The 11425-nt window shown below is 42.2% G+C and overlaps 1 protein-coding gene across 1 annotated transcript; it reads right to left on the bottom strand.

The window, feature by feature from the left end:
- Positions 1-113: 113 nt before the first annotated feature.
- On the bottom strand, positions 114-7903 carry lrrc8da (leucine rich repeat containing 8 VRAC subunit Da). Its single transcript, XM_068701598.1, has 2 exons — positions 7613-7903; positions 114-3796 (listed from the first exon to the last, which is right to left on the bottom strand). Coding segments are annotated over exons 1-2 (2550 nt in total). The 5' UTR covers positions 7614-7903; the 3' UTR covers positions 114-1247.
- Between the last annotated feature and the right edge of the window lie 3522 nt (positions 7904-11425).

Genomic DNA, 11425 nt, shown 5'->3' with positions numbered 1-11425 from the left:
TATGTACTGAAGTAAAAAGACAAAAGTATGCGATTCTTAACGCAGCTCGAGTGTTTTGTGGAGTGCGTCTGAAGTGCACGAATAATGATTAGACATTCATCTAAAATCGTGTTTTATTGTGCCATAAAGCTGTGAACTTTGAGCGTAGGATCACAAAGGTGGTACAGCAGCTCTGAAGAACACATACTGTGTATATATATATATATATATATATATATAAATATATATATAAATATATATATATAAATATATATATATAAATATATATATATAAATATATATATATATATATAAATATATATATATATATAGGCCTACATAGAAATACATTGAGAAGAATGAAGGCAGATGTGTCGTCATTGTTCAGTTTTGACATGTTAAACAATCAGTCCTACCGGTTTTATTACACATTTCAAACTCCAAAGCATGATTAAAAAGAGTTCCCTTTTATCAGCTCACGTTGGTCTGGGGACATGTTATCACAAAGGACATTCACAGATCTTTAAATCAATATGTTTTCAATGTGCAAATTAATTACTAAAGGCCTTAGTATACAATCTCTACAACAGGAAGGTAAAGGTTCGTTTCCGGTGCTTCGTCTCCACCTGAGTTTTCAACTCTAAACTCGTTCCTTTGGCTACAAGACATTGAGAAACATAAAGGTTACACGATTGAAACAAAAGTTAAAGCTACTGAGAAAGAAGTGTTGCATTGTGTCCTCTTCTATAACATGTAGAAATTGCTCTGTGGATAGTGTATGTATGAAAAACTGACAGGAAAACATTAAATATTCATTTTTGGCCTTGTGTTTGTGAAAGCCCTCACTGTAAAAAAAAAAGAAAAAAGAAAAGAAAAAAAAAAAAAAGCAGCAGTTAAGGCAAAACAGATTGTTCCCCATGGTTACAATTATACCTGAGTACAAACAATAATGGAAAATCTACATACTGTGTCATTGGAGCAAACAGTTTTGGTCTATAGAGTATTACATAGAGAAGCTAGATTTCTAATGTTTTATTACTCAAAGCTATGAAAAGCCTAAATGCCAAAGAGTCGCTGAATTACATACTCAGCAACAAGTAAAACTATCGGTACCATTTTTAATACGCAAGCAAGTTAGACAAACTCATTAAAAATAATCAAGAAAACGCATTCATTTTTTATGGATATTATAATAATAAGGAGTCTCCTCTTACATCCGTTATGCAGGCTCGTCATGACCTTGTGAACCGCGAGTCGTGCTTTTTGTGCTATAAGCCACTCGTGAAGTTGGTCTCTCGGCTGAAGTTCTCCTTCACTTCCACAGGCAGTGCGTCGAAGAGATGGTCCTCCACAACCACGCCGCTTTTGCGCAGCAGGCGGCAGTTTCCCAGCTGGACGGGCAGTCTGTCCAGACAGTTTCCCCTCAGCTCCAGCTGAGTGAGCTGGACCAGTTGACCCACAGTCTCCGGCAGCACGGTGAGCGCATTGTTCCCCAGACACAGCGCCTTGAGCTTGGTGCATCTGAACAGAGGCTTGGGCAGCGCCTCCAGCTTGTTGGAGTTGATGGCGAGGTGCTGCAGATTGTGGAGGAGACCCACATCTGGAGGGATCACTGAGATGGAGTTGTGGCCCAGGTCCAGGTACCGCAGTTTAGGGAGAGTGAACAGGGCCGGAGGCAGGGACTCCAGTTTATTGTGAGAGAGGTGGAGAGCCTCCAGAGACTTGACCTGGCCAATGGAGGATGGGATGGTGATGATTTTGTTGTGCCACAGTTTAAGACACGTCAGCCTCTTGAGATGCTGGAAGCTGATGATCTCCTCGATAGTTCGGATGTTGTTCGATTTCAGGTCGAGTTCCTGCAAGTTGGTCAGGCTGAAAATAGCGTGGGGAATCCTCTCCAGTTCGCAGGTGTGCAGCTCCAGTTCAATTAGATTTGTCATTTTTTTCAGACTATTTAGTACCATCAGCTTTGTACCATCGTTGTGCACTACGAGCTTTATCAGATGTGGCGACAGCTCTGTGATGTTTGTAGGCATTTTTGTGAGGTTGCTCTTCAAGCACAATGTCTTTAAATGCCTCAAATCTCGCATGGACTCCAGACCAATCATTTTGTTATTTTCTGAGCTCAAGTTGCCAATGAGGTTAAGTTCCCTTAAACTCCTCAGCAAGTACACCCATCCCGGGATCTCAGCAACGTCAGTGAACTTGACATGAAGGCAGCGAAGATGGTCACGGAGGAACGCAAACCCCGTTTGCTCTACTTTGGCCGGACAGTGGCAGAGATGCAGCTCCAGCAGGCTGGTCATTTGGGAGACCTTTGCCGAAAACCTCACCTCGGGAATCAGCTCCAGTTTCAGCACTTCCAATTCCGTGAGGTCAAACACTGCATTCGGAAGTCCAGAGAGCATGAAGAGGTGCAGCTCCTGCTGGTCCAGTGCGTTACGGGTCACAAGCTGCCTGAGTTTTTCAAAGGTCCACTCGTGATTGAGGCTGATCTCCCTAAGCTTGTTTTCACTGACCTCAGACAAGAAGACCCCAAAGCGTTTGGAGTAGAGTTGGTCATACTGGTCAACCATGTGTAAGAGGAATGCAAAGTCATTTTTGACATCAGGAATGTCGCTAAAGCTGCTCTCCTCCCGGACTTTCTCGAATGAGTACTCTTTCAGAGGCCGTCGAAACACCCAGAAGAGGGAGTACAAGCAAGCCATCCCGTAGATCAGAATCAAAGCCATGTAGCTAATGAGCAGCTTGTTCAGCATGAAAGCCATGTTGTGCGTACAGAAGAACTTCCTGTACCCGGTTAGCTGTTTAATATCGGGTTCACAATCATGCTTGAAATTGATTTTCGCCAAAAAGGTTGAAGTGTAGGATAGAATCAAAATAAACTTGACGGTTTTGACAACGGTCTGCGCTACATAAAGCTTGTAGATGAAATCACTGTCCTCCACGTGAGCTCGGAATTTTCTCACTTTCTCAAACAGGGCTTTGGCCTGCTCCCCGTCTTTCTTGTCCAGGATTGTCATACTACTTGGTACCTCTGCGATGGGCTTATCTGCAGAGAACTTCACCCCGAGCATGGGTGTGGACGAGTTGACGTTTGTGCCTTCGTCCTTCCCCTCTAAAGAAACCTGCTTGGGTGCACTGGAGGTGCCGGTCAACCGCTGTTTGTTCTCCTCAGAGTCCTCACACGCCGTTTCAGACAAAGCCTTCGTGGTCCAGGGAGACTCAAAGCATCTACCTAGAATCGAAACAAAATGCTCAATCTTTGAGCTCGTTTTGGGGTACTTGAACCAGAAGTTGCTACTGACCATGAGAACAATGGTGTGGATGAGTGTGAGGTAAGGAAAGTACTTGGAATACCAGGGCAAGGCAACATGGTAACATATTTGGTTGATGAAGATATATTGTTGATAGTCCAGGTTGGTCCTGACCCCTGTCGGTTGAGGTTGATTGATGTAATTCTCTGCGAACACAGCGGTGTGTTGATGCGTGACATGGATTTCATGGGCAACTTCGTCTGGTAAGTCCTTAGTGACGAGGGGGAGGGGGGTTGCCACGGTGGCTGCGGATGAGGCTGTTTTCTGTGCGTTCTGATGCGTGAACGAGTTAGGCTTAGCACCCGAGGGGTCCTCCGGGTCCTCCAGACACGGAAGGCAGGCCACCTGGTCCTTGGTGATCTGCATGGTCATGGCGAATATGGCCAGCATGAGCATGACCAGCCCCAGGTAGTCCATGAAGACGTCCCACCATGGCTTCAGGATGCGGTACGTCGGCTGGATGTCATTCAAGGATGCAACCTCAGCGAGTGTGAACATCACTGCAACGAATAGAGGAGAAGTCTGTTAATATACTCTGGTCGTTTCAATGTCAGCATGTAAGAAAAACGAATTAGAGATGAAACCAATATTTGATTAATCAATAAGTTGATCAACAGAAAATTAAGTGGCGACTATTTTCATATTCCAAACATGCTCTTGTCCCAGTTTCTGCAATGTGAGGTGAAATCTGTCATTGTAAACCGAACGGCTTTGGGTTTTGGACTGTGTATCAGATAAAACATGACATCTGAAGACACAACCTTCAAAACTGTGATGGAAATATTTCACAATTTGACATTTTATATCACAAACAATTATTCCAAGAAGATAAATCAATAAATTAATCTATAAAGGGAAACAAATTGCTGCCCTAACACCCTCTGATCACAAAGTCTGAACACAAACAAAAACAAAAAAAACGGAAAATTCAGAAATAACACGAGTTTCTAGAGCCTAAACCTACACAGGAAGTTGAAGCTTTCTAGGTCAAATCGATAGCAGGTTGTTAAAAGTGGAGAGCTAGAAACACATTTACCCCCCCCCCCCCCCAGCTGTACAAGGTGTGAATGTGTAACTGTGACTGCGCCGCTGAGTGCTCGTGTTCTCCATCATTTCACGTTGGTGTGCTACATTCAGCGCTCACGTGGCAGTGTAGTTTCATTCAGCAACGTTTTTCCACGATGTTCAAAGCGCAGGGTCCAGATTGTGCTCGATTCTGGACTTATTTTAACACGCTGTTGCTGGAACAGAGCGGAGTCCTTCGATGTGGGCGGACGTCTACCAACTGTTCTGACTCACGGAGACGTTTGGCTCTCACGGGTGTCATTTAGTAAATCACTGTGTTTTCTAAAATAGCGGACGTTTGCTTGCATCATCTACTGCTTCTAATCCACACAAACACAATTAACATGATTCATGTGATTCTAGGAGTGAGTAAATGATCTGTCCATCGTGATAGTTTGCCGTTTCTTTAAACCCCGGGGACCTGCACTGAAGAGCAGTAGTTCTGCAACACGTGTTCAATATTTCATACTGCGCTGTGCGCTGAGGCAGAGGAGACATTGCACTGCATCCTCCAAAGAGGAGGTAGTTCTGAACATCGCTTGCAAGAAAATCTACATTTAACTTTATATAAATGTTTTGTTTTTTAAATGTGTAAGATAATACTTTAAACTCCATCTTTCTTTTAGTATAATCTTTTTGAGGCTTCAATAGTTTTGAAGAAATTCCAACTATACGTAGCGTGTTTTGATAAAAACAAATATACACAGAGTCACGATATAAAATGCAGAAATTTGTTTATGTTAATATCTCGAAATTCTTTCTCACAGCTAAAAATAACTTTATTTCAGATCAATTAAGTTTCACTTCATCACTGAGATCCATCAGCCTCCAAACAAGCACATAATATGCAGCATATGGCTCCTGCATATTAATCATGGACGTCTCGAGCGCGAACGAAAGGTCACAAAGGTCTTGCGATGCAATTTTTATTCTGCAAATAAAGAATTAAAGAATATTTTTGTTTCTACTTTGTTCACAAAGTCAAAGCAGCGTTGCTATCGGTTGACAGACTAATGTGTTGCATGTGACGTGGTGGTGTGGTGCAATTATTTTCTATTTCAGTGGGTCTTCACTACCGCCTGACGCCGCCTGATCACATATAAAATACATATGCAAAAATAAACAAAGATAATGTCTGATGTCATTTAAAAGCACTGAGAACTAAATTGTTAATTGTTTTTGACCAAATAATTAAAAAAAAGAGTAAGTATTTTTTAAAAATAGATATCTGATATAGTTGTTCTCAAATATCAGCATAAGCCTAAAAAAAGAAAGTGCCAGTCAGGGTACAGTCTTCACATTTATCGCCCCATCTTATTACTGCTGGGCTACAACAAGTTAGTTAACTTTTTGTTTTTGGGGGAACTTGAAAGTCGTGTCTTCTCTCAGTCTGTTATGGTCACAGCTATACAGCAGCACACATGGTTGTCACTGTAAAGATTGGGTTATGTTTGGTGTTTTCTTTTAGTGCTCAGATGTTCAACAATGGGCTTTTTTCATTACGGAAGGCATCTTGACATGTCGGGGAAGTAAATAATTAAATGAATGATATTTTACACGCTTAATGATCTATCCGGAGAATACAGCGGCGCAGGTGATGTCTGTGTATCGCAACAGTGACAAAGTCGATCGAGGCTCCACGGTGGTTTATAATGATCAACCCTCCCCAAGTCTCTTCTCACTTAGCAGAGGCAACGCATCTAAACATGAAAAAAGAAAAAGAAAAAGAAAAGGCTTAGTGTGTGTGTGTGTGTGTGTGTGTGTGTGTGTGCCCCCCCCCCCCCCCCCCCCCCCCCAGGGGCAGAACAGTCCCCCTCCTCTGACAATGCCGCCCTGTACAGACCGCATACAACTGACCTCACCATGTGATAGTAGCCACTGCACCGCCTGTAAAGTGTTATTTCATTAAGATAGATTATGAGTTTAAGGACGGCAACAATTTAGCGTAAACTAGGTTGAAGCCAGGTTTGGGCTCCAGACAGCAAGGAAATTGGTCACAGACTGGCCATGTGGGGAACAAGCTATATTGCTTATTTGTTATTCATTCACTGTGGGGCAGACTATTCTCCCACAAGTCGGCAGTGCTTCGAAGGAGGCCGGCACTTCGACATTTAACTCTTTGGCACGCCGTGACTTTTTCCTTGTGCGCCGGCACTTATCTCAAGCTGCCGGTATTGTTTGCTGCCCTCTTCATATCAGGTTCTCTGGGTAAAACACAAGGTGTGCTGTAATTCATCGATACAATGTTCACGTGATATTGTCGTCTTAACTTTGTTTCGAATTTGTACGTTTTCTGTAACTGTTCTTTTGATTTACATAATCTAGTTTTACAGGGCAAATATTTATAGAAAAATTAAATGTTAAATGTTCACACACTGTGATATGTGTAAATAATAACAACATTTTTAACTGTTTGTTTGTCTTTAAGCTTTTTGGATTGTTATATATGATAATAATACTGGTGTAAAATGATGTACAATTGCATTGTTTTAAGTCAAAAACCTTAAAATCTTCTTTGTTGAGGACCCCCCCAAAAAACAATATCTAGTGTCTTTTATTTACTATAGAAATTCTGAATGTAAAACTCAGCTGTGCATGCATACCTGCCCGTCTGGCAGATTTATTCCAGGCTGTATGCGTCCTATAATATATCATAAAGCGATACTACAGGCTACAAATAACACAGGGAAGCACTTTAATTAAGTATTAACACTATGGGTAAACATACAAATACACCACCATAACCCTATAACGTTTCAGTTGGATTATTATAGACCGACCATAAAAGATGCAAAGCCCCAAGTATAATAATAACCATAAAATCTCAAACTAATTATGACAGACACAGTATAACATGCTCAACGAAACAACAAACAGACAGGAGTGAGTAGCAATGAGAGTGCTGATGCTGACATGTGAATAACGGAAGTACTGGCCCTTATGTCTTCCACTTCAAGCACAGACAAGAGGAAATAAGACATGTCTGTGTTCGGGTGATGAATCGCTCACGTGGGGAGTTCTTGGGTAGTAAGTTATCTGGTGTAGCGGGTCAGGTGACTTGTTGAAACATGTGAAATTGAGACACCAGGTAACCAGTTTCTTATCTGAAAACCATTATCTACTCGGCCACGCGGGGAGAAACAGTATCAGTCAGGTTATTGATTATTAATTAAAAACAACAACAACAACAAAAAGGATATGCGTTGGTTTAAAGTAAACATTCACAACATAGTTACGGTAACTATACTTACTGCCTGTGCGGCGTTATCTCAATCCAATTATTTCTTCCTCAGCCTGCATGCCACTTTTCGCTCCGGTCGTCAGGTGCGCCTCTAACCTAATTTCTCAGCCCAGTTATAAACTGTGGGAATGACGCCGGCGCGTAAAACAAAGCACTGGAGAACGTTTGTCCGTGACACAGCGCCTATCGTCGTCCACATCCCTCATACCTGAGCCCCCGCGGGAAGCAGAGCCGGCTGCCTGGCTCGTATGTTTGACAATATGCGCAGAAAGACCTCCGGCGCAATGTATTTCTAAGAAAAGGCAGATCCAATATGGAGCCGCACGGACCGCCGTTGTGGGTGTTATGGGTGCTTCTCATTGGTGGACGACGTTACGGCAACTTCCCGAGAACGCGGCCTGCTGGCTTATCTGATGTTGCATTCAGGCCGTATGGGAAAAGGTGACACGGACGGAGCGACACAGCCAACCTGATGAGCTAAAAAAAAGAAAGAAAGAAGAGCTGAAAGTGCGCATTTTATCGACATTGTGAGCCCCGCTGTGACCCTCTACACCGTGGGCCTACATCCGGTCACATACCCACTTACGCAAACCATAGAGGAAAAATCGAAACGTTGTTCTTTTTTCTTCTTCTTGCCAGCAGAAAGTAAACACATATGAGACCACTAAAATGGTCTTGCCGCGTATATGCTCATCATTTCTGTAAGTTAAGTAGTTCAGTAAGTGGAACAAATAAAATGTAATTCAGAACAAAAACCCGAGGGGAATGCTATTAAAAAATGGGCTTTGCAGGAATACCAACTGAAGACTGAGCTCTTCTGTCTCAGTTCTTCCCAGCGTTACGTGAACGCAGCACAGGCTTCTCCTTTGTTTCAGAGTAGCAGACACCACATGCATCATGGTGTTGAGATAACTTTACTCACTAATTAAGAATTATCATATTTGCCTTTTGTGCACATGCGACGTATTTAACACGATGCCTTGTGTTTGTTACAGTTAAGCTAAACTGTTACTGTTCAACATTGTTAATATTATCTATCTATCTATCTATCTATCTATCTATCTATCTATCTATCTATCTATCTATCTATCTATCTATGTATCTATCTATATATCTATCTGTCTATCTATCTATCTATCTATCTATCTATCTATCTATCTATCTATCTATCTATCTATCTATCTATCTGTATATCTGTATATCTGTATATCTGTATTATTGGTATTGAGAAACTCAACAGTCAATAGGACCCTGTGTGCTGAAGCCATGCATCATTTCCAGCTCTTTCTGGATTTGGTTGATGATGCACTGGGTGGAGGAAGTGTCTTCTCAGTTGCAATCCATACAGGTTTCAACCGGTCCTGGGCTGCTGGCTGCAAGCACTCTGTTCTTGCTCACGCTACCCTTGTACTTTGAGAGAAGGAGGGGAGGGGGGGGGAGAGAGAGAGAAAGAGAAGCAGGTAGTGAGGGCGTGTAGTGTGTGTTAGTCTGGTAGGTTACAGGATCAGATGTGGAGGTGGCGTGTGACCATACAGAAACGCAAGCAGAACTGGTACTCGGATGATTTTAACCGTTTTCTTTACAGGCTCTACAATAGTGGTTTTGCAATAGAGCCAAATGTTTGCTTAGAGTTGAGTAAGGAAGTCTTTTGATAGCTGAGTTTATAGTGGCTCCCTTTCAGAATCCCAAACAAAGACAGGGTAGACAAAGTGAAGGAGAAAAGTAGTAGATTAGTGGATGTGAACCCACTTAACTTGACTGGAGCCTCATGAATTGCTTTCAGACAGTTCCCAGTAACTCCCTCCACAACTTGTTGCCACAACATTGTATGCAGTAAAGTTTTATATGATATAAAAGCCGATATGAATTTGGTCAATGACTTCATAACATTAGTAATACTGCTAATGACACTGATTCTGTTTCCTATAACCTACAGATTTGTATTTGACTGCGGCGAGACATATGGTTGGTGTGGTGAGGCAACAGCAGGGGAAAAAGGTATAAAGATGTAATGGTTTGGTTTGTTGTCATACTGCGCAGTAAGAACAGTGGTTGGACAGTATGGGGTTTCCTGGGGGTGATGGGGTCAACAGCTGGGGACCACAGACACCCCTGGCAACCAGCTCAGTGCGTTGAGAATTGCCTCAATGAGATATAAATAATTCAGCATGGACCTCCCTCTCTGATTTCTAAAGAATATGCTGGGTAGAGTCACACCAACAAACATTAGCTGGTGGTTTAAATGCACACCGGATAGACACATGTGAGTTCTATGTGCGGAAGTAGCAAAAAATGCAGCATTATTAAATTTTAACCAAAGCCACAAACCAACAACAAACCCAAACAAACGTGTTTCTATGGTAATTAATTTCCTGTGAGCACGATAAGCACACAAGACTTGTCTCACCCATACACCCAGTGGAAATTCAGTATTAGGTCAAGGTAAGTGTTTGGTATGTAGTGGGGAGAATGAGTATGTGTACCAGCATGTGTGTGTGTGTGTGTGTGTGTGTGTGTCAAATAACACACACTACTCCAGACGTTTGCACAGGCTGTTTGCTTGCATGTGTGGATCCTTTGTTATTACTTGACATACAGTATAGTCATGAAGAACGATGATGTGGTGTGATATGATGTTGCAGTTGGGAAGCTGCTGAGGCATAGTTAGTACGGTGTGAGTTTTTGTATGTGTGTTTGAGACAAAGAGAGAGCGCCGGAGCACACATCTGACTCCAGGGTACTGATCTCTGCTTGCCTTCGTTTTGTTTGATGTAACCGCGATATCTCTCGTGCTGTGACTTGTTCGTGTTTATGCGAGTTTAGTTTCCACAGTCTTGTTAAGTCAAGCAGCGGTTTTGTATCGTGAGTGGTATCCGCAAAACATGCATTAAAGATAGATAGATAGATAGATAGATAGATAGATAGATAGATAGATAGATAGATAGATAGATAGATAGATAGTAACTTTATTGATCCCGCGAGGGGAAATTATTTCGTTACAAGCAGCAATAGGTTCCAGAGCAGCAATAGGTTACAGGTATAAAAATCTTAATATTATATATATAAAAAAAAAAAAATACACATGTCACAATACACAATATATACAATTATAATAGAGTAAAGATGTTATATAAAAAAATGCACACTATATACACAGTGAATAGAATAACAGAATAATATTAAATCAACTAAATAAACAGTAGTGCAGAGGTTTAACCTCTGCACTACTGTGCAGAGGTTTTTTTAGTTTCTTCAGTGTCCTCCTCTCCACCACCTGTTTCGACATTGCAGCCGATGATGGAGCCGGCCTTCTTAACCAGTTTATTAAGTCTGTTGGTGTCTCCGGCTCCAATGCTGCTCCCCCAGCAGACTACAGCAAAGTGAAGTGCACTGCTGGCCACAACAGACTGATAGAACATCTCCAACATCTTGCTGCACACGTTGAAGGATCTAAGTTTCCTCAAGAAAAAGAGTCGACTCATCCCCTTCTTGTACACAGCGTTGATGTTGGCCTTCCAGTTCAGATATGTGAATGCTTCTCAGGGACGCTTCAGACAAATCAGTTGCAACAGTGTAGTCAAAGAAATAGAATAGCTTGTGATGCGCGCGTTTTCCCCACATTATTTACAAATCAGAAGCTGTAAACGAATACATTTGGCTGTTGCTTATCGTTTGCAGTCGGGATGAGACGGCTGGTTTTCGCCAGGCCAGAATCACTTGCACTGGACCCAGACATCAACATCACTTCAAGCTGCCAACACTTGCCAGACGTCGGATGACATTGCCCAGATGCTGAATACTCAGCAAAATCTGACAAAGATCC

Source organism: Cebidichthys violaceus, unplaced genomic scaffold (genome assembly GCF_023349555.1).
Source record: "Cebidichthys violaceus isolate CVI_PGR_0920_01 unplaced genomic scaffold, fCebVio1.0.p SCAF_8, whole genome shotgun sequence".
NCBI classification, from domain to species: Eukaryota; Metazoa; Chordata; class Actinopteri; order Perciformes; family Stichaeidae; genus Cebidichthys; species Cebidichthys violaceus.
The sequence above is the reverse complement of the archived record's forward strand: the minus strand, read 5'-3'. Positions and strand labels throughout refer to the sequence as shown.